This window comes from Saccopteryx leptura, chromosome 1, assembly GCF_036850995.1.
Source record: "Saccopteryx leptura isolate mSacLep1 chromosome 1, mSacLep1_pri_phased_curated, whole genome shotgun sequence".
Classification (NCBI taxonomy): domain Eukaryota; kingdom Metazoa; phylum Chordata; class Mammalia; order Chiroptera; family Emballonuridae; genus Saccopteryx; species Saccopteryx leptura.
The window spans coordinates 258,758,389-258,779,634 of NC_089503.1; the positions used below are offsets into that span (position 1 = coordinate 258,758,389).

Sequence of the window (21,246 nt, forward strand, 5' to 3'; positions counted from 1 at the left end):
CTGTCGACTCTAATATTTTCAACTTAATTGGTGTAGATGACAATAGTAAAGAAAAAAGATTTAGCTTACAAACATTTTATGCTTTCTTTTTTTCTTCTTTTTCCAAGTGAGAGGAAGGGAGATAGATTCTGACATGAGCCCTGACCGGGATCCATCTGGCAAACCCCATCTGAGGCCGATGCTCTGTCCACCTGGGGCCATGCTGAGACCGAGCTATCTTTGGAACCTGAGGCAGAGGTTCTACAGAGCCTCCCTCAGCTCCCAGGCCGATGCACTCAAACCAATTGAGCCATGGCTGTGAGAGGGGAGGGAGAGAGAGAGAAAGAGGAAGAGAGAGAAGGAGGAAGGGGAGTGGTGGAGAAGAAGATGGTTGTTTCTGTGTGCCCTGACTGGAAATCGAGCCTGGAACATCCACATGTTGGGCTGACACTCTACCACTGAGCCAACTAGCCAGGGTCAAATGTTTTATGCTTTATAAAAATGAAAATGACAAGATGTATGTGGATCATTGTCCACATGTTGACACATATACATAAACATTCACATATAGGTTCTGGAACAGCAGTGGGGACAGGAAATATTGCTTTGACCATTATGGAAATATGCCTCCTGCTGCCCAGGGCACTAACCCTAGTCTAGCAGGGATTGAGGAAGGCTTCTTAGAGGAGGTGACATTCTAGCTGAGTTCTGATGGATGTATGCATGCACAAACACACACACACACCCTTAGGGTGGAATTGGCCTGAGGTTTGCCTGTTCTCCAAATGAGTGAGGGCTTCCTCTGACCTTATGAGATCTATGAAAAGAATGAAAAACTAAAAGTGATGTTTAAAATTTGAATAGAATCACACTCCTTGGAGACAGGGAGTGTTGTGTGAGAGAACTCTGTTGGCGTGTCAGAAACCTACACATGCTGTTGGTTCTCCAGGACAGTGACTAATAGATTGCCAGATGGCATAGGTGTGAAAAGGACTGTCCAGACATCTGGTGGCCTCAATCTGCCTTCGCTGCTGTTCTAACAGGAATGCAACGAAACTGCAGAATTCTTTTCTAGGCTGGGAGTCATGAATCCTCATTGCTTCATTTGTCCTCACACCAACTTCCACCCAGCACCTTATCCTCTCTGTTTTACTTCTAAATATTGCTCCCTTCCATCCCTCCTCTTTACCTTCACCATTCCCATCCTAACTCACCACCGTCCTTTGCCTGAAGTATGAAACAGCCTCCCTGCACTCACCCCTGGATCCCTCCAATCACTTCCCTGCGGAACAGTCAGAGAAATTCGCTTCCAAATTTAAAGCTGCCCAGGCACCTCCTTGAGTAAAATCTATGCGCAATTTCTACCAGCGTGAAATGCCAAGACCAAAATTCTTAACTCATCTCATCAGGATAACTAGTCTGCTCTCTCTGGCTTCTCAACAGTTATCCTGCAGCCCCCAAATGCTAGTATTTTTCTTTTTATTTTTTTAGTTTAAATGTGTCAAATTCCTTCCCATTGCAGGCCCTTTGCACAGCTGTTCCCCTAACCTTCCTCGTAAATGCCTATACATCCTTCAGAACTCAGCTAGCATGCCACTTCCTCTGGGAACCCTTCTTCATCCCCTACTAGACTGGGTTAAGTCCCCACGGTGGCAGGGGATATTTTCCCCAAATGGTCATGGCAATATTTTCTGTCCCCCATGCTATTCCAGACCCTGGCCACTCCCCAGCTTCTGGAATCTGTGTGCCCTTTTCTTGACTTTGGGAGGGACTTTGTCATGGGCACTATGAAAAAAACTGCAATGGAAATTATTCTGTGTGACTTGAGAGGCTGGATCAGAAAAAGCGATATATGGCTTCCACCTGGCTCAGTCACTTGTCTCATAGAAGGATTGTTCTTGGAACCCAGCTGCCATGTGTGAGAGCTCTGGCTACATGCAGAGGTAACATGTAGGTGTTCCTGGCAGCAGCCCCAATGCAGGTCTCAGCCTACAGCAGCAGAACAGGTGAATGAGAAACTGTTAGAGGATTCCAGCTCCAGCCTCCCAGCTACCCATCTGACACCCAGGGGCTGTGGATGAGCCATTTCTGCCAAGCCAAAATTGCATATTGGAGAACAAAATAAATGTTGTCATTCTAAGTCTTTAACTCTTGGGGTGGTTTGTTACACAGCCATAGTAACTGGAAGATAGTAATGGTCACATTTGTACCTTCTCTTTGGAGTATCTGTAATAGTTGAAACTTTTCATTTGTGTGTGTGTGTGATTATTTGATTCCTATCCTTCTTGAAAAACTAAAAGCTCTAGGGGAGTAAAAGCCTTGCCAGTTTTGTTCACTATTCTATTCCTGACACCTCACATAGTGCCTGGTAAATGATGCACTCATTGCCAGTGTATTCTTAGCTTTCCCGTACCTCTTCACATATAGAAAGAAATGTTTATTTGGTCATTGAAAGTATGTTCATTCATTTGATAAATGCTCACTGATGTGGCTCTGTGTCAGGAATTTGTGATGAAGCACGAAAAGATGATGTATAGCCTGACCAGGCAGTGGTGCAGGCTACCGCCTGCAGATAGACCAATGGATAAAGCATCAGCCTGGGATGCTGAGGACCCAGGTTTGAAACCTTGAGGTCACTGGCTTGAGCGCAGGCTCACCAGCTTGAGTGCGAAGTCGCTGGCTTGAAAGTGGGATCATAAACATGACCCCAATGTTGCTGCCTTAAGCCCAAAGGTCACTGTCTTGAAGCCCAAGGTCATTGGTTTGAGCAAGAGGTCACTGGCTTGCCTGTAGCCCCTGGTCATGGCACATATGAGAAAGCAATCAATGAAAAACTAAGGTGCCAAAACAAAGAATTGATGCTTTTCATCCCCCTCCCTTTCTGTCTGTCTGTCCTTATCTGTCCCTCTCTCCATCTTTCTGTCTCTGTCTCCCATAAAAAAAAAAAAAGATGATGTAGAAGGGACTGTGGAAGGGCAGAGGAAGGGCCATTTGGGTTGTGCTTGTGCTTTGAATGATGCATAGGTGTTTTCTGTGTAACGAAGAGATAGAACAGAGCTTCTAGCAAGAAAAATGAATGGGCCAATGCATGGGGCCATGAAGCAGCCACACTGGACAGGCATTGGCAGGAGGTTCTGCACAGATAGAGGGGCTGGTGTAAAATTCTGCAAGAAAAGGTTTGTAAGGGCTAGATTCTGATGGCCTTCAATGCTGCATGTAGATGCTTAAATTTCAACTCACAAAAAACAGGAAGGCTTTGTTGGTTTGGAAGCAGCTGTGGAATGATTCCAGTTCTTGATAGCACCAGGGCTGGAAAAAATGGTTAAGTGTCTCCTGAACTGGTCCAGGGGGGAAACGATGGGATCAAGACTAGGAAAGTGAAAGTAGGAGGAGACAGACTATGTTAAAAGTCACAACAACCCTGGAAAGCCAACATCTTTTTTAATTAATACATCAGGCTCTGCAGACCTCAGGATTTCACCTACTCACCCTGCTGTTGTAGCACAAAAGCAGCCAGAGATGATGGAAAGTGTGGGTGTTTCAATAAAACTTTATTTTACAGACACCGAAATTATTTTATTATTTTTAATGGAGTGATATTGATTAATTAGGGTACATAGATTCAGAGAAAACATCTCCAGGTTATTTTGACATTTGATTATGTTGTATACCCATCACCCAAAGTCAAATTGTCTTCCATTACCTTCTATCTGGTTTTCTTTGTGCCCCTCTCCTCCCCACACCCCTCCCTCTACTCCCTCCCCCTCCCTCCTCCTCCCCCTGGTAACCACCACACTCTTGTCCCATGTCCCTGAGTCTCATTTTTGTGTCCCACCTATGTATGAAATCATATAGTTCTTAGTTTTTTTCTGATTTACTTATTTCACTCAGTATAATGTTATCAAGGTCCATCCATGTTGTTGTAAATGATCCTATGTCATCATTTCTTATGGCTGAGTAGTATTCCATAGTATAGGTACCACATCTTCTTTATCGAATCATCTATTGAAGGGCTTTTTGGTTGCTTCCATGTCTTGGCCACCATGAACAATGCTGCGATGAACATGGGGCTGCACGTCAGACACGTAATTTTAATTTCAGAATTTTCACGTGTCACCAATAGTCTTCTCTTTTGGATTTCTTCCAATTTTTACAAAATGTTAAAACCATTCTGAACTTGCTTGCTAAGTAGGGCAATAAGGCGGCAGGGATTGGCTTATCCATCTCTGTACTATAAAAGGTATTACAGTACTCAGTATTTCAGTTGCAGCGTGAGAGATAAACTACAGGCCCTCAAGGAGGATCCCTGTCGCAGACATCACCAGGCCACGCCCCCAGGGCGGAGCCAGCGCATGCGCGTCCTACCTGTGGGCGGGGGCGGGGCAGACGGCGGCTTGACTTCCAACATGGCGCACGCTGGCATCGGTGGCGGCGGTGGCGGTGGCGGTGGCGGTGGCGGAGGCTTCGCGGGCCGGGGAATGAGCGGCCCCCGGTGGGGTCGCTCGGGCTCCGCGGGCCACGAGAAGCTGCCGGTGCACGTGAGTGGCGCCCCAACCCTCCTTCGGGGACCGTGTCATCCGATCCCCACAGTTCTGCGCCCCCAACCCGGGCCCCGCCTGGCCCCCCACCTCAGACTCTCCTCCGTGCGGCCCCGACCTCAGACCCCCGACCTCCGATCTCTCACCTCTCACCTCGGCCCTGTCGGAGGCCGGCCCTTCCCCATCCCCGCCAGAGACCCCCTACCCCAGTTCCCTCCGTTGACCGGTGACCCCGGCCCATCGAGATCCTCCCTCTCCCCTGCCCCTCAGGTGGAGGACGCCCTCACCTACCTGGACCAGGTGAAAATCCGCTTCGGCAGCGATCCTGCCACTTACAACGGCTTCCTGGAAATTATGAAGGAGTTCAAAAGCCAAAGGTACCGTGGGGCTCCTCTCCTTCCGGGGGGCCGCCTTCGGGCTGAGCGAGGTGGGAGCCCCCCAGCTGCATGACCTTGCCCAGGCCGTCGAATCTCTGGGAGCTTCAGTTCCTCCGTCTAAAAAAGCGAATGTAGCGTCCCCCTTGTGGAGGTGTTTATGGGGATTCCTGGAAGGAGGGCAGATGCGGGGATGAGGTGAGAGAGGCTAGTCTGACAAGCCAAGAGTCTTTCTTCAAAATGTTGACTTTTATATGAATTTTGTCCATTAAAGACTTTTAAAAATTATTTTTCAAAGCACTGCATTAAAATGTTATCTTGATTGTTGAATGTTTTGGCACCCCTCTCTCCCTTATGTCTTGTCCCCAAGGTGAGTGCCTCACTGTCCTCATTCACCTCACCCTAGCCAGGCCTGCTAGGAAGTTACCCACATAAAATGCTTAGGGACCTGGCATTTTAGAAGGCATATAAAACACATTAGGTGTTTGTGTAGGCACAGAATTGAGGATTAGCAATCCATAGGGGACCTCACAATCATGCCTTTCTGTGATAGGTGGCTTAATGTGGTTTAGGGGACCGAGTCAGGACTAGAACTTGGGTCCTCTACTCTTAGTTCTAGACTCTCACATCCCCACCATGCTGCTTCTCCCTCTGAGGAAATATAACAGGCTGGCCTGGTTTCCTTCTACAAGTGCAATTCTAAGGCCTTGTCCCTGACTACAGTCATGAGAGAGACCCCATTCCTCCCCTTGAATTCTTTTTTTTTTTTTTTTTTGTATTTTTCTGAAGCTGGAAACGGGGAGAGACAGTCAGACTCCCGCATGCGCCCACCAGGGGCGAAGCTCTGCCCACCAGGGGGCGATGCTCTGCCGAGACCAGAGCCACTCTAGCGCCTGGGGCAGAGGCCAAGGAACCATCCCCAGCTCCCGGGCCATCTTTGCTCCAATGGAGCCTTGGCTGCGGGAGGGGAAGAGAGAGACAGAGAGGAAGGAGGGGGGGGGGGTGGAGAAGCAAATGGGCACTTCTCCTATGTGCCCTGGCCGGGAATCGAACCCGGGTCCCCCGCACGCCAGGCCGACGCTTTACCGCTGAGCCAACCAGCCAGGGCCCTCCCCTTGAATTCTTAAGCAATTCCCATATTTGTAGGGCCTTTGGTATTTATGCATTGTGATCAGTTGCTGGGATCGACTCCTGTGTCAGAGTTTATTCCTAATTTATATAAAATGAGGGAATTTATCTCAGCTCATCATTTAGAAGCCTTTGGCATCCTGCAACTTACAGTTGCTCTCCTGACATTTTCAGCACTGAGTACATGTGCTTGGAGTGCCTTGGGAAGCTGTGCTGTGTGACTGTTCTCTTCTCACCAGGGGCACAGGGAGCTCAAGGCTGGCTTCTGTGGAAGTAGATCACTGTCAGCAGAATTACCCCAGTCACATTTTCGGGCACTTCATTGTCAGTGAGAAGCTAGCTACATGGCGCTGTCATGGGAGGCTGGAGTAGATTTCACTTTTCATTTCTACGCCTAGATGCTTTTGCACATTCATGTTCTTTTTTCTAGTATCGATACTCCTGGAGTCATCCGACGAGTCTCACAGCTCTTCCATGAACATCCTGACCTCATTGTTGGATTCAACGCTTTCCTTCCCCTTGGGTACAGAATCGACATTCCCAAGAATGGCAAGTTAAACATACAGTCACCTCTGTTCAGCCAGGTATGCTGCTGTACAGGGTTTGAGTAACCTTGGCCTTAACATGGCCCACACGATTTTCAGTATGTCATGTCTATTGCTGAAAACCCAGTATCAATCCAGTCTTTTTGTAGATGTGCTAATTGTTCCTGGCAAAAGTTAAAATAGATCAAAACACCTATACAGGTAGCCCAAATTGATCCGTTTGGAGGGTTTAAATCAGGAATGGATGTTTGTGCATATCAATCAGGGAGGCATTCTCCTAACAGTTTTATGTCCATTCAAAATAACTGCATCCTCGGGGGCCAAGGTCTCAGCCTGAGGCCTTCCCTGTGAGTGCACTAGGCAGGCCACATTTATACTTGGGCATGTGGTTGCTCTGATCACCCTTGGTGCCACCTACAAAACGAAGCAGTTGGGATGTGGTGTGAATGGCCATTTTTATAATTGCCTGCAGGGTCACTGGCCCAGCTCAGGCTTGTGGCTTTGGTCTCTTCTCTTTTGGTGACAGCTTGCTGACTTCTCTCTCTACAGTCCAAAGGCCTATTTGAGCTTTACTTTTATAAGGTTGTTATAGTTTTTTTCCACCTCAGCCCTGTTTCCATTTAAGGTATAGTGTTTTGCTTTGGGAGATGGGGGGTGTCCAGAGTATTGGGAGGTGTTTAGTAGTGTCCCTGACTCTAGCCAGTGGCTCTCACCCAGTGGAGACAAAAATAACACCAAGCATTGCCAGGTGTCTCCTGGGAGTAAAATCACCCCTGATGAGAACCACTGGTTAAGTGAACCCACTCTTTCAACCTCCTGCATCTCTGCCCCAGGGGTTTTAGTGGGGAAGGAAAAAATCTATTGCAGGAAGCATTTTGCAGGTTTATTCTCTGATGAAGGAGTGTCCTATCAAATGAAGGTGTCAGATTTGGAAGTAGAAAGGTGAGAGGCCTATGCAAGGCAAGCCCTACTTTCAGGGTGTTGTCTTATTAAAGCTGAAGTATACATCTCACTTTTTGTTATTATTATTAAGTGAGAGTTAGGGAAGCAGAGGGACAGCCTCCCGCATGCTCCCAACCGGGATCCACCCAGCAAGCCCCCTACTGGGCCATATTCTGCCCATCTGGGGATGTTACTCCATTGCTTGGCAACTGAGCTATTTTTAGCACCTGAGGTGAAGCCATGGACCTATCCTCAGCACCTGGGACCATCTGAGCCATGGCTGCAGAAGGGGAAGAGAGAGAAAGAGAGAGAGAGAAGGAGAGGGGGAGGAGTGGAGAAGCAGATAGTTGCTTCTCCTGTGTGCCCTGATCAGCAGTTGAACCTGGGACATCTTCACACTGGGCTGACACTCTGCCACTGAGCCAGTCAGCCAGCGTCCACATCTCAATTTTAAAAGGCAACTTGGAAGTCTGGGACTGCTGAATTCCAAAGAACTTCTATTTAATACTTGCGAATAGAGTTCTAGGATCCAGATGTGGAGTTCATGCCTCCAGACATTAAAGCATTGGCAGGATTAATCTTTGAAACATCACGGTCAGGGGAGGAAACCAAGCTCATTGGCAACAGCTTGCACGGAGCACTTTGTGCTTCTGAAGTGCCCTATAAACTTGGATGTCATTGCCATCACTTTCTGAGAAAGAGCAGAATCTAAGATCTGCTCCCTGTGCGGACATGGCCTTTCTCATTCTGCTCTGGGGGATAGCCACAGGCCCCTGCTATAATGAATACTCTACAGTGGGCTCTTCTAGAGATAACAGACCAGACCAGTCTTGTCTCCCCTGGCTGGCTTAGGTGACAAAGGTCCATTAACTTGAAGAAAGATATGAGAGAACTCAGTTAACAGCTACTTAACAGGGCTTATAGTCTTGCTGTGGTGCAAGAAGGCACATCCAGTGCCTGCTCTTGCAGCTGGAGAGGTGCATTTAGGAACACACCAGCCCACTCAGCCTCAGTCAATGCTAAGGACCAGCAGGGTGTTCAGCCTCCTTTCTCAAAAGTCCTCAATGTCAGGCACTAATGAGATGCCTTCCTGGCTTCCTGGAGTCCTTTGAGGCTCCAATAGCTGGAGCTCTTTACAGGGCTCCCCATACATCCCCTGCCCTTGTGATTTTTTTCTTTTAAATTGATTTTTCCAGCTTTACTGTTTTGAAGTACAGCTTTGTTCTTTTAATTTCTCACCTCATCATGAATCCTGTCAACTATAGACAAGGAAGGAATAGCTCTAAGATGCTGAGGAAGAGAAATAAAGGTATCCTAGCGTTTGTGGAGCCCTTTATGCAGGGTTTCTCAGACTTGGCACCATGACTGTTGGGGCTGGAGGAGTTTCTCATGGGCCGTCCTGTGCACCATAAGGCATGGAACAGCATCTCTTCTTCACCCACGTGATAACAGTAGCACTCCCTCCTCCAGTATGGCAGCTTAAAAATGTCTCCAGACATTGCCAGGTGTTTGTGGGGCAGAAGCATCCCAGCTGAGAGCACTAGTCTAAAAGGGAAGGCTGACAGACATGTACCATGACAAGGGAAGCATGGCCAAAGGAGGGCCAGGGGACCATGGTGGAAAGAACGTCCCCTTGTTGAGACCTCAGCCTCCTGAGTCGGTGCCATTTTGGATGTGGTCATCTTGGCTTCAGTTGTTATCTCTGTGGAGAGTCCCCCATTCCCACCTCCAAGTCATTTTTACATCACACCTTTTTGTATATTTCAAAATAGCAAAGTCAGGGAAAAAGTTTTAAATCCACTGTTTCTTGCTAATTTGCCTTTCCTGGAAAACTGGGACTCTTCCAGATCAGGCAAGACCCTTGTCTGTCTTGGTTATGGCTGTTTACCCCTTTGGGCACATATTGGCAGAGTGAGGTGCTAGATGTCAGTGGGTCCACTTGAGGGCAGACCCTGCCATCTGGGAGCTGACCTTTTTATGTTTGGCTGGGACAATAGCCAGCTTGAACAGAGTCAAAAGATAAACTTTTAGGTACAGCTTATAAGATAAGAGGCCCCCTTGTATTCAAAAGAAGGCCTGCTGTCTACTCTGGGAAGGGTCATTGAAAATTTATTCAGTTCCTGGTAGGTTATCTCTGTGCCTGAGTCACCCACAGAGTGAGTGTAGACCATCTCCTGCATCAGGCCCTGGGGTTGGGGTTCTCGCACAGTTGCGGGAACTCATGAGATAAAGATGGACAGATATGAAGTAACGTGAGGGAGTTCAGCACTGTAAGCAAAAGATGGCAGGTTTAGGGCCTGAGGAGGGCAACTGGAGCCATGCCTGTGTCTGGGGTGGGGGAGAGGGGTCATCCTGGTGGTGGGGGTAAAGGCCTGAGGTAGGAATGAGTGGATGTGCTTGAGAAATAGCTAAGAAGCTGTTGGGGTTGGGACATGAAGGGTAGATGGTGGGATAGAGAGCCAGGAGTGTGGGAAGTTGGAGAGTTCTGGAAAAGCCAGTTTGACTGTGCCACCTGTGGAGTGAGGGGCAGAGAAGTTCTGTGAGGCCAAGGCGGGGTCCATTGTGATCCAGACAGTGGATGGTGATGTGGACCAGGGGTGTATATCAATGAAAGAGAAAAGTCCAGGATGATCCTGGATGCCTGAGCCTCTGGGAAAAGGTCGAGGCCCCTGCTGAGATGAGCAAGGCCAGGGAAGAGTAGGGTGCTGCTGCTCTGTTTGATGAGCATCTGTTAAATACATTTTATTTAACATATATTTGAACAGTCTGGGGATCAAAATTTTTGCTGCGTCCACAAAAACACTTGTTCTTGCCTAATTTGAGTGTGTTGATCTCAAATCTGACATTAGTTTTTCTCTGTAAGCTACAGTTTTTTTTGCAATTCAAGATTTTAGGTTTTCATCTTACTGTAAAATTTTCAACATTTAATTTAACATAATGAAATAGAATGTCTTCTTGGGCATCATCTTTGTGAAAATATAATAATTTATATAATGCAGTAAATACACTAATACACTAAAAGATATGATTGCATCAGAATTTGTCTACAATTTCAAAATAGAACGTATTAAAACAATCATAAAATTTGCGCAAAACTTATTTAAATTCTATTCAGGCAAAAATTTGCGTTTGTAGCTCTTCCGTTTGTGTACTTGTTGAGGACAATCTCATTTGATGCTCCAGCAGTAGTCTGCTCATCATATTAGTGTCCCATCACCCCTGATAATGCTCTTCCATCATCTTCAGATCTTGATGAAAGCACTCTCCCTGCTCATCACTAACAGCTCCAAGATTTTTGGGAAACTTATCAAGGTGACTGTTCAGGAAGTGAATCTTAACTTTAGCTCATGTTACATCCAATGTCACGGAAAGCCAACAGCATCCTTTGAACCAGAAGTTCATAGTTTTCTGCTTTTTTATTGCCAAGGAAGTTCTTTGTAACTGCCACAAAAGACTGTCATGCTCCTCCTTACCCATCTTCCTGGCAAATTCTTCGTCACGTATGAGGGTTCGAATCTGAGGTCCATCAAATACACCTGCTTTTATCTTCTTGAAAGACAAGGCAGGAAAAGCAGAAATAATATGTTGAAAGCATTCACTTTCTCTATTCAAAGCCTGAACAAACTGCTTCATTAAGCCAAGTTTGATGTGAAGTGGGGGCGGAAATGATCCTGTCTTGATTAACTACAGGTTCATTCACAATATTTTGCATCCCTACTTCCAGAGCTTCACGTTTCAGTCACTCTTTCTGTGTCCAGTATTTCTCCTGAGCTCGGCTGTCCCACAAACAGAAAGCAAGGATACTTCGTGAAACCTCTCTGTTGTCTTAACAGGAAATTTACAATTTTAAGATCCACACAAATGATCCAGTTATGCCCCTCATACTTCAGAAAGTCGAGGACAATTTTTTTTTTCTTTCTGAAGCTGGAAACAGGGAGAGACAGTCAGACAGACTCCCGCATGCGCCCGACCGGGATCCACCCGGCACGCCCACCAGGGGGCGACGCTCTGCCCACCAGGGGGCGATGTTCTGCCCCTCCGGGGCGTCGCTCTGCCGCGACCAGAGCCACTCTAGCGCCTGGGGCAGAGCCAAGGAGCCATCCCCAGCGCCCGGGCCATCTCTGCTCCAATGGAGCCTCGGCTGCGGGAGGGGAAGAGAGAGAGAGAGGAAGGGGGGGTGTGGAGAAGCAGATGGGCGCCTCTCCTATGTGCCCTGGCCGGGAATCGAACCCGGGTCCCCTGCACGCCAGGCCGACGCTCTACCACTGAGCCAACCGGCCAGGGCCATCGAGGACAATTTTTATGTCATCCTTACTAAGTCATTCAATTTGGGTTGGCTAAACTGCTGAGGGGTTAATGACTGCTTGGCATTAGAAGAAGACCCTTCAGATTCTACAACCATTTCCTCATGCATCTTATCAAAATACACTTGATCACCATGTTCACTTTCTTCGTCCTTAGAAGAAATAAAACCATTGTAAACTGGAACCAGGAGTGTCTCAGAGTGTGGGATAGGTCGTATTGCTGAAGGAATATTAGGATATGTGATCATATGCCGTTTTTTCTTGCTGATGCCCTTTGTATGGATCAGACAGAAATAACAGTCACTGCTGTGGTCCTTAGGTTCATGCCAAACCATGGGAATACCAAAAGGCATTCCTTTGCATTTTCCTTTTGTCCAATCACGAAGCATTTCCTCACAATTATGACACACAATATGAGGAGCCCAATTCTTGTCTTGATCGCCAAGGGGAACTTGAAAATAGGCAATATATGCACGTGTCACAAATGATGAAATACTGCACTTTTGACGTTGAAGTGTGTAACAGCCACATATATATATAACAGAAGGTGTCAGGACTATTCTTACATTTACACCTACTCGAAGAAGCCATGATTCAATCTTAAAACTAAATAAGAAGGTGTTTTTATCAGATAATAATTTTTTACATTTAAAAACAACTACAATTATGTAAAAGTGATGTTTGTAAAACATTAATTGCCTTGTGGTTATGTTCAATCCAAGAGTCGTTGCACTTAAACTCCAATTTAAAAACCAGTGCATGCCATTAACTGTAACAAAAAGAAATTAAAATTGCATAAAAACTAGAGCATGCACCAAAAAACGGATTTCATATTTGGAATCAGCGATGTAAATATATAGAAACAGTTCTAAAACCTCACGCAACAGAAAATGAAAAAAAAAAAAAATTTGTTCCCCAATGATATCTAGGTAGGGCTGTGTACGGATGCTCAGATAGACTGGTCGGCCTGAGGAGTGGCTCATCGTGTCTAGGAGGCACTTCTAACTTTGCCAGGGCAGGCTGAGAAAGGACTGGGTTGTTCTAGAAGGTTCAGACCAGGAAATGGCAAACTGACCCATGGGCCAAAGACAGCTTGTTTTTGTATGGCTAGTGGTTTTTACATTTTCCAAAGATTAGATTTTTTAAATGTTTTTTAATTGTGGCAATATTTACAGAACAAAATTCATCATTGTAACCATTTTGAAGTGCCCAGTGGTTTTTAGTATATTTAAAATATTGTGCAACTGCCACCAATTCCTGAACATTTCTGTCACCCCAAAATGATACTGTGCCTCCCAATTCTCCCTATGCAACCACTAATCTGCTTTTCTGTCTCTAGATTTGCCTGTTTGAGATATTTCATGTAAATGGGATCATACACTGTATAACCTTTTGTGTCTGGCTGCTTCACTCATCATGGAGTTTTCAAGGTTCATTCATGTTGTATTAGAGCTTCCATGAATCAGAGCATCATTCCTTTTTTATTTTTAATTATTTATTTTTATTTTTAAAATTTTTCTGACGAGAGAAGCGGGGAGGCAGAGAGACAGACTCCTGCATGCGCCTGACCAGGATCCACCCGGTATGCCAACTAGGGGCAATGCTCTGCCCATCTGGGGCCTTGCTCCACTGCAACTGGAGCCCTTCTAGCCTCTGAGGTAGAGGCCATGGAGCCATCCTCAGCACCCGGGCCAACTTTGCTCCAGGGGAGCCTTGGCTGTAGGAGGGGAAGAGAAAGATAAGAGAGAAAGGAGATGGGGAAGAGTGGAGAAGCAGATGGGCACTTCTCCTGTGTGCTCTGGCTGGGAATCAAACCCAGGACTTCCTTTTTAATGGCTGAATAATATTCCAGTGAATGGATAGACCATGTTTTGCTCCTTTATCAGCTGATGGACAGTTGGGTTGTTTCCACCTATTGGTGATTTTGACTAGTGCCACTTTGAATATGCATATTCAAGGATTTGTTTGAATACCTGCTTTCAGTTCTTTTGGAATGATAAGTGGGAGTGGGATTACTGGGTCACATGTAACTATGTTTAACTTATTAAAGAAACACCAGACTGTCTGCTTTAGCTGCTGCACCATTACACTCTGGCCCATTTTGTAGAGTCATGGTCTCTAGGGATAGTTCTCAGTCATGTCACAGTAACTTACTCCAGGGGGTTGGAATGGGCATATGGGTTTGGTGCTTGAAAATGCCCCCTCAGAGTGGTGGGGAACTTTGGTGAGTGCACAGCTGCCTCTGAGGCAAACCCTTCCCCCAAGACTGCTTCTTCTACCTCTTCCATCACATGGCTAACCAGCAAGAGTGTCCCCAGAATGTCTTAGAATTAATTCCACTGCCAGGGAGAAATGGCATTTAGAATTGTGACTGATCTAGATGTCTAGTGTCTCTGTTTTCCTCAGCTCAGACTTTCTTGAGTTGCTTTTACACCTGCTGTTATGGGCTGAATTATATCTCTTCACCCCACCCCAAATTCTTACATTGAAGTCCTAACCTTCAGTATGTTAGAATGTGACTATATTTGGAGTTAGGGTTTTTACAGAGGTAATTCAGGTAGAATAAGGTCTTTAGTGTGACCCGTAATCCAGTCTGACTGGTGTCCTGAGGAAATTTGGATACATAAACCCAAGGATGTACACACAGAGAGACAACCCTGTGAGGACACTATGGAAAGGGGGCTCTCTGTGAGCCAAGAGGCCTCAGGAGAAACCAGCCTCCGGAATTTCTAGTTTCCAGAACTGTGAGAAAATAAGTGTCTGTGGTTGAAGCTGCCCAGTCTGTGGTATTTTGTTATGGTGTCCCCAGCAGATTCGTACACCCACCCAGTGATAGCCAGTGTGCCCAGCAGTCCCTGTTTCACCAGAGCCTTTTGGTCAGCAGTTAGTGCAGAGGGGTTCTGGGTGCCTGGGTGATGGAAACAGTAAGCTCAAGTGGTTCCTTCACCTGTTCATCAGATCATTCCCCGGCAGTGGAGGAAGCCAGCTGTGTCCCAAGCTCTGTTCCAGGCACTGGGGATACAGTTTTGGACAAAGTAGAATCTCTGTCCTCATGGTGTTTGCAATCTGGTCAGGGTAGACAGACAACAAAATAAGTACAATGTGTTACTTGTAGAAGAACAGCAAGAAAGAGGCTCAGAGCACTTGGAGACAGGGTCATTTTGATTTGGCACAGGATGGTTCTGGAAGACTGCCTGAGTACCAGCCCCTGCTTTTTGGGGATCTGTGGGATGCCATGGTCACTGATGGCCCAGCTGGTGTCAGTGGCAGAGGGAGGCTGTCATCAGAAGCACATGCAAAATTCCAGTTCAGAAACAAATGTTATTTTGGGGATGTAACTTGTCCCAACAAGAATTAGGATTCTGAGTGCACAGGGGACAGGTATGTGTGTGTTTATTTGTATTGATGCAAAAGCCTACAGATGAATGAAGGTCATACTTGAGGTGTTAGGGCCCCTCTTTTCTCAGGTGACTTGCCCTGGGCTTATCACCAAAACTCCCCAGGTCTGGGCAGCCTGAACTGTGGGCCTGCCTCGCCTGTGGGTTTTCAGTTTTATACCTGCTGAGAGCGGGTGCTTTTACAACAGAAAACAATCTTGCTGAAGTTGGGTGGCAAAATTGTGGGAAGGCTTCTTTTATAAAGAGACCAAAATGCCACTTCAAAACAGATTAAACAATCCACATTTTGTACATTTCTCACAAATGCTCATTTTTCTGGGGTAGAGTGTTTCTCAAACCTTTGTGTTCTCTAAATTATTTGGGAAGGATCAGGCAGAGGCAAATTCATGAGACTTACCCACGAGTGCACAGACCCACCAAGAGCCGTCTGCTTGTTCTGTGGGTCCCCCCAGCTGCATTCCTACCTCCAGGCCCCCAGAAGTAATATTTTTCTGCATCTAATTGAAACACTTGGCTCTGTGCTAGGTTTTGCCTGTTTTCATACAGATAGTGGCTTGGTCTGGCGTTTGTCACAAATTGTTCCTGGTATTGGGCTGACAGTAACTCACTGTCGTGTTGTCAGGAGAATTCGCACAACCACAGTGACTGTGCTGAGAACTTCAAACAACAGCTGCTGTACAAGGGGGACAAACCCCAGGTGCCCTTGGAGTCAGATTCTGTGGAATTCAACAATGCCATCAGCTATGTGAATAAGATAAAGACCCGCTTTCTGGACCACCCTGAGATCTACAGGTCATTCCTGGAGATACTGCACACTTACCAGGTAAGAGGCCTCTGTGGCTCTTCTTGGCATCATCTAGTGTCAGAATACATTGGAAGCATTTTTCTTGTCTGAATCATGAATCCTATAAAAATCTGACAAGCTTTGGGGCAGGATTTTAAAAATTCTTATAAGCGCTTTGTGTGTGTGTGTGTGTGTGCGCGCGCGCGCGCGCGCACGCACATTAATTTTTTACCCTGGTAAAATATAGATAATGGAAAACTTAATATTTTAACCATTTTTAAGTGTCCGGTTCAGTGGTGTTAACTATATTCACTTTGTTGCGCAGCCACATCTTCACTATCTGTCTCCAAAACTCCTCTTGCACAACTGAAACTCTGTTCCTATTAAACACTAGCCCCCCACCCCCAGCCACTGGCACCCACTGTTCTGCTTTCTAAGTGAATTTTTTGACTCCTCTAAGGACTTCACATAAGTAGGACCATACAGTATTATACAGTATTTGTCATTTTTTGACTGGCTTATTTCACTCAGCACATATTATAGCAGTTTTCAGAATTTCCTTTTTTTTTTACAGAGACAGAGTGAGAGTCAGAGAGAGGGATAGACCAGGGACAGACAGACAGGAATGGAGAGAGATGAGAAGCATCAATTATTAGTTTTTCATTGGGACACTTAGTTGTTCATTGATTGCTATCTCATATGTGCCTTGACCGTGGGCCTTCAGCAGACCGAGTAACCCCTCGCTCGAGCCAGCAACCTTGGGTTCAAGTTGGTGAGCTTTACTCAAACCAGATGAGCCCGCACTCAAGCTGGCGACCTCAGGGTCTTGAACCTGGGTCCTCCGCATCCCAGTCCAATGCTCTATCCACTGCACCACCACCTGGTCAGGCAGAATTTCCTTTTTAAGGCTGAATTGTGGATGGACCACATTTTGTTTATCCATTCATCTGTTGATGGACACTTGGGTTGCTTTCATGTTTTGCCTGCTGTGAACATGAGTGTACAAGTATCTGTTGGATTTCTGTTTGGTTTTGATTTTAATTTACTCCTTGAGGCAGCTCTTCACCCAGGGAAACATGCCTCAGAGGGATTAAAAAAGAACCTGAGGGGAGCGCTGGCCGGTTGGCTCAGTGGTAGAGCGTCGGCCTGGCGTGCAGGAGTCTCAGGTTTGATTCCCAGCCAGGGCACACAGGAGAAGTGCCCATCTGCTTCTCCACTCCTCCCCCTCTCCTTCCTCTCTGTCTCTCTCTTCCCCTCCCGCAGCCAAGGCTCCATTGGAGCAAAGTTGGCCTGGGCACTGAAGATGGCTCCATGGCTTCAGCCTCAGGTGCTAAAATGGTTCTGATTGCAGTGGAGCAATGCCCCAGAGGCACTGAGCATCACCCCATGGTGGGCATGCCAGTGGGATCCCAATCAGGAGCATGTGGGAGTCTGTCTGCCTCCCTCTGCTTCTCACCTCGGAAAAAAAAAAAAAAAAAAAAAAAAAAAAAAAAAGAACCTAAGGGGAAACTCTTTATAAGATGACTTTGTTATTGTTTAGACCACACAGCTTCCTTTATTTCTACTGAATACAATTGGGCCCTGTGCAGGTACTGGGGCAACAGAGATGAATAGTTGCTGCTGCTCAGGAATTCAGTCTAGAGGTGGGATTAACTTAAAGATGACTGGGGTGAAAAGAAGGGAAATGCAAAAGGTATGTCAGGGTTAATGGTTGCTAACTGTGCAGGGAGTCAGAGAGAAGATGTTCAGTTTGAATCTTGACAGATGGCTCAGCACCATCATGTGGACAAATGCAGATAAAGGGTGGACTGTTGGTGCAAAGAACCAGGGGACAGAAGGGACTTGACAGGAAGTATGGGCAGGCCACTGATGAGGGACATCTGTCATGCAAGGAGCTTGGATATCCTCCTCCAGACATGGAGTTTCTGGCACCTTTTCTTCTTCTAAGCAGCAGAACCCACTTTTTTTTTTTTTTTTTTGTATTTTTCTGAAGCTGGAAATGGGGAGAGACAGTTAGACAGACTCCCGCATGCGCCCGACTGAGATCCACCCGACACGCCCACCAGGAGCGACGCTCTGCCCACCAGGGGGCGATGCTCTGCCCCTCCGGGGTGTCGCTCTGCCGTGACCAGAGCCACTCTAGCGCCTGGGGCAGAGGCCAAGGAGCCATCCCCAGCGCCCGGGCCATCTTTGCTCCAATGGAGCCTTGGCTGCGGGAGGGGAAGAGAGAGACAGAGAGGAAGGAGGGGGGGTGGAGAAGCAAATGGGCGCCTCTCCCATGTGCCCTGGCCGGGAATCGAACCCGGGTCCCCCATACGCCAGGCCGACACTCTACCGCTAAGCCAATCGGCCAGGGCCAGAACCCACTTTTAAAAATGAAGTCTTTTGCATAACCTTGATAAGTGAAATAAAGAAGAGGTTCTCTAGCATAAATGTATAAGGCCAGATTGATAGCATTTGCTCCCTGTAAACCCAGTGGAACTGTTTTTATTGTTGTTGTTGTTTTTAGGTGAGAGGAGAGGGGACAATAGGCAGACTCCTGCATGCGCCCCAACTGGGATCCACCCAGCAGCACCATCTGGGGCTGATGTGCGCCAACGGAGCTATCTGCGGTGCCTGAGGCCACTCTCAAAAGTCACTGGCTGTGGGAAGGAGAGAAGCAGAGAAGAAGGAGAGGGAGGAGGGGATAAGCAGATGATCACTTCTCCTGTGTGCCCTGACCAGGAATCAAACCCAGGATGTCCATACTCCAGGACCACACTCTCTATCCACTGAATCACCGGCCAGGGTCCAGGGGAGCTGTTTTGATTCAACAAACTTTTGCTATTGGTGGTGTTGACAGTGTGTTTGGCCCCATCAGACTTACGACTAGTTTGTGTGCAGTGCTTGCACAGCAGTGAGAACTTGCTTCTCACAGATAAGCAATTGCAGTGGCAGCTATGAACATTCAGTCTGGGGGTAAGATGAGGGGACAGTGATGTTTGGGATCATAGGAGCTTATGGATCTTTCATAGATTCCATGGGGTTATTACAGTTTAGGAGCTGGAAGTATCATTAGAGAGAAGGCTGAAGTATCCATTCTATCTGTTTAGGCAGAGAAGTTAGACTTATTTGTCTAAGGTCATGTTGACGGGCCACAGACTCATTCAGAGAAGACTCAGTGGAGAAGATACCGCTTGGCATCCTCCCAACCAGAGCCACTGGGAGTTGGTTGGAAATGCAGAGTTGTGAATCCTTAGGTCTGGCCCAGCATCAGCATTTTAAACAAGCCCCCTGAAGACCCAGACCTCAGGCCATTCATTTTTTCAAGAGGAGCTAGAAGTCTTGAGTTTTTGTGTCAATTATCTTGATTTTATAGCATTGGCTTGGATTTTTTTAAAGACTGTAAGGCTCAAAGCAAGCAGCTCTGGGTAAATTTAGCCACATGTTACAGGGTTTTGATCTCTTTTGGGCCTTGGTTCAAATCTTAGCTCTGCCAACTGTCTCTTCAGAGTTGATGGGGACTTATTTCTAATATCCACCTTGAGTTGGGACCTCCCAACTCAGGTCCCCTCCAGTCTTCATCTTGTTGCTTTGAGTTCCAGGTCAGGCTCTTTCTTCAACCTTCAGGTCTTGGTGACTGGGAAAACAGTTTCATTGGCCTGGAAGTGCCTTCCCTTCCTCTTTACCCTCTTCCCTTTAAGGCCTGGCACTAGCTCCACACTCCCCTGCCCAGCAAAACATGCTCCCTTGCCCTTGGGAGGGCTGGGACCATGTCCTTCCATGACCGTGCTCCAGACTACTAGCACAGGCCCTGTCCAGGGCCACCGCTCAGGCAGTGTTGTGGAACAGGCTTGAGATACACACAGGACTCTTCTCCAGATAAGGAAGCCCAGCACAAGGTACCCCAAGGCGGCAGATGGGCCCCTTTCTCCCAGTAGCAATATTTCTGTCTCCTTCACAGTGGGATGCCTGAATGCTGCAGCCTGGGTACCTGGTTCCTTGACTAACAACTCGTTTTCCTCTTTCCAACAATCGGTAGAAAGAGCAGCTGAACACGAAGGGCCGGCCCTTCCGAGGCATGTCTGAGGAGGAGGTGTTCACCGAGGTGGCAAACCTCTTCCGGGGCCAGGAGGACCTGCTCTCAGAGTTCGGACAGTTCCTGCCTGAAGCCAAGCGGTCCCTGGTGAGTACAGAGCAGCCACCAAGCCCGAGGGTCACCTTCTCAGCAGGACCCCATGCCTCAGTGCAACCCCCAGAGCCAGGCCAGGCTTGTCCAACTCCGAGGACATGCTGGGTTCCCCCAGAAGCCACACAGGATACAGACACCCAGAGGACCCCAGTGCTGGCTACCATCACAGGCTGCACCTCAAGCTGGAGTAGATCCTGAAGAGGGCTTCCCAGTATGGACTGCGCCAGATGGCGAGGGCTAGTTTGGGAGGTGGAGATGAGGGGAAGGGATTTTGTATTCCTCTTGACCTGTGGCCCAGGACTGCAGAACCACCTGCCTTTTAATCAGGACCTTGTGGACAGGTGCAGGAGGGATAGACCTATCACCTCCCCCTCTGAAGGGACCAGTGGGGGTGGGCTGAGACTTGGCAGTAACTGAGGGGCAGAGAGCAAAGGAGGAACCTGGGACAGGGACTGTGAGGGTACTTACTGAACTGTCCGTCTTTCTCCTGTTGTGGCCTGAGGTTTGCTGGGCTGCCCTTTCTAGTCCCTCTTTTCCATAAACATAAGACTGCTTTTTCATTTTTGTGTTTTTTAATTGAAGTCAAATTCACCATTTTAAAGCATACAATTTAGTGGCATTTAATGTATTTACATATTGTGCAAGCCCTACCTCTATCTCATTCTGGAACGTTTCCATTACCCCAAAAGGAGACCCAGTCCCCATTAGTCCCCATTAGACCCAGTCACTCCCCATCCTCCTCCCCCGCCCCTGACAACCACCTATCTGCGTCTGTCTGGATTTGCCTGTTTTGGACATTTCATATAAATGGAATTATACAGCATGTGACCTTTTGTGTCTGACTCCTTTCACTCAGCATATGTTTGAGGTTCATCCATATTGTAGCATGTATCAGTGTTTCACTCCTTTTTATGGCTGAGTAATAGTCCATTGTGGGGATGGACCATATTCTGTTTATGAGTTAGTGGGCATTTTTTTTATCAAGTGAGAGGAGTGGAGGCAGAGAGACAGACTTCCACATGTGCTCCAACCGAGATCCACCCAGCAAGCCCCCTATGGGGTGAGGCTCTGCCCATCTGAGGC

At 47.2% G+C, this 21,246-nt stretch overlaps 1 protein-coding gene across 1 annotated transcript in view; it reads left to right on the plus strand.

Moving 5' to 3' along the window:
- The first annotated feature begins 4,378 nt into the window (after positions 1-4,378).
- SIN3B (SIN3 transcription regulator family member B) overlaps positions 4,379-21,246 on the plus strand; it is a 43,488-nt gene continuing 26,620 nt past the window's right edge. The window contains exons 1-5 of the mRNA XM_066349111.1: positions 4,379-4,517; positions 4,788-4,894; positions 6,450-6,603; positions 15,831-16,031; positions 20,014-20,157. Coding sequence (XP_066205208.1) covers positions 4,386-4,517; positions 4,788-4,894; positions 6,450-6,603; positions 15,831-16,031; positions 20,014-20,157 — 738 coding nt within the window. The 5' untranslated portion in view covers positions 4,379-4,385. The remainder of the gene's footprint in view (positions 4,518-4,787; positions 4,895-6,449; positions 6,604-15,830; positions 16,032-20,013; positions 20,158-21,246) is intronic.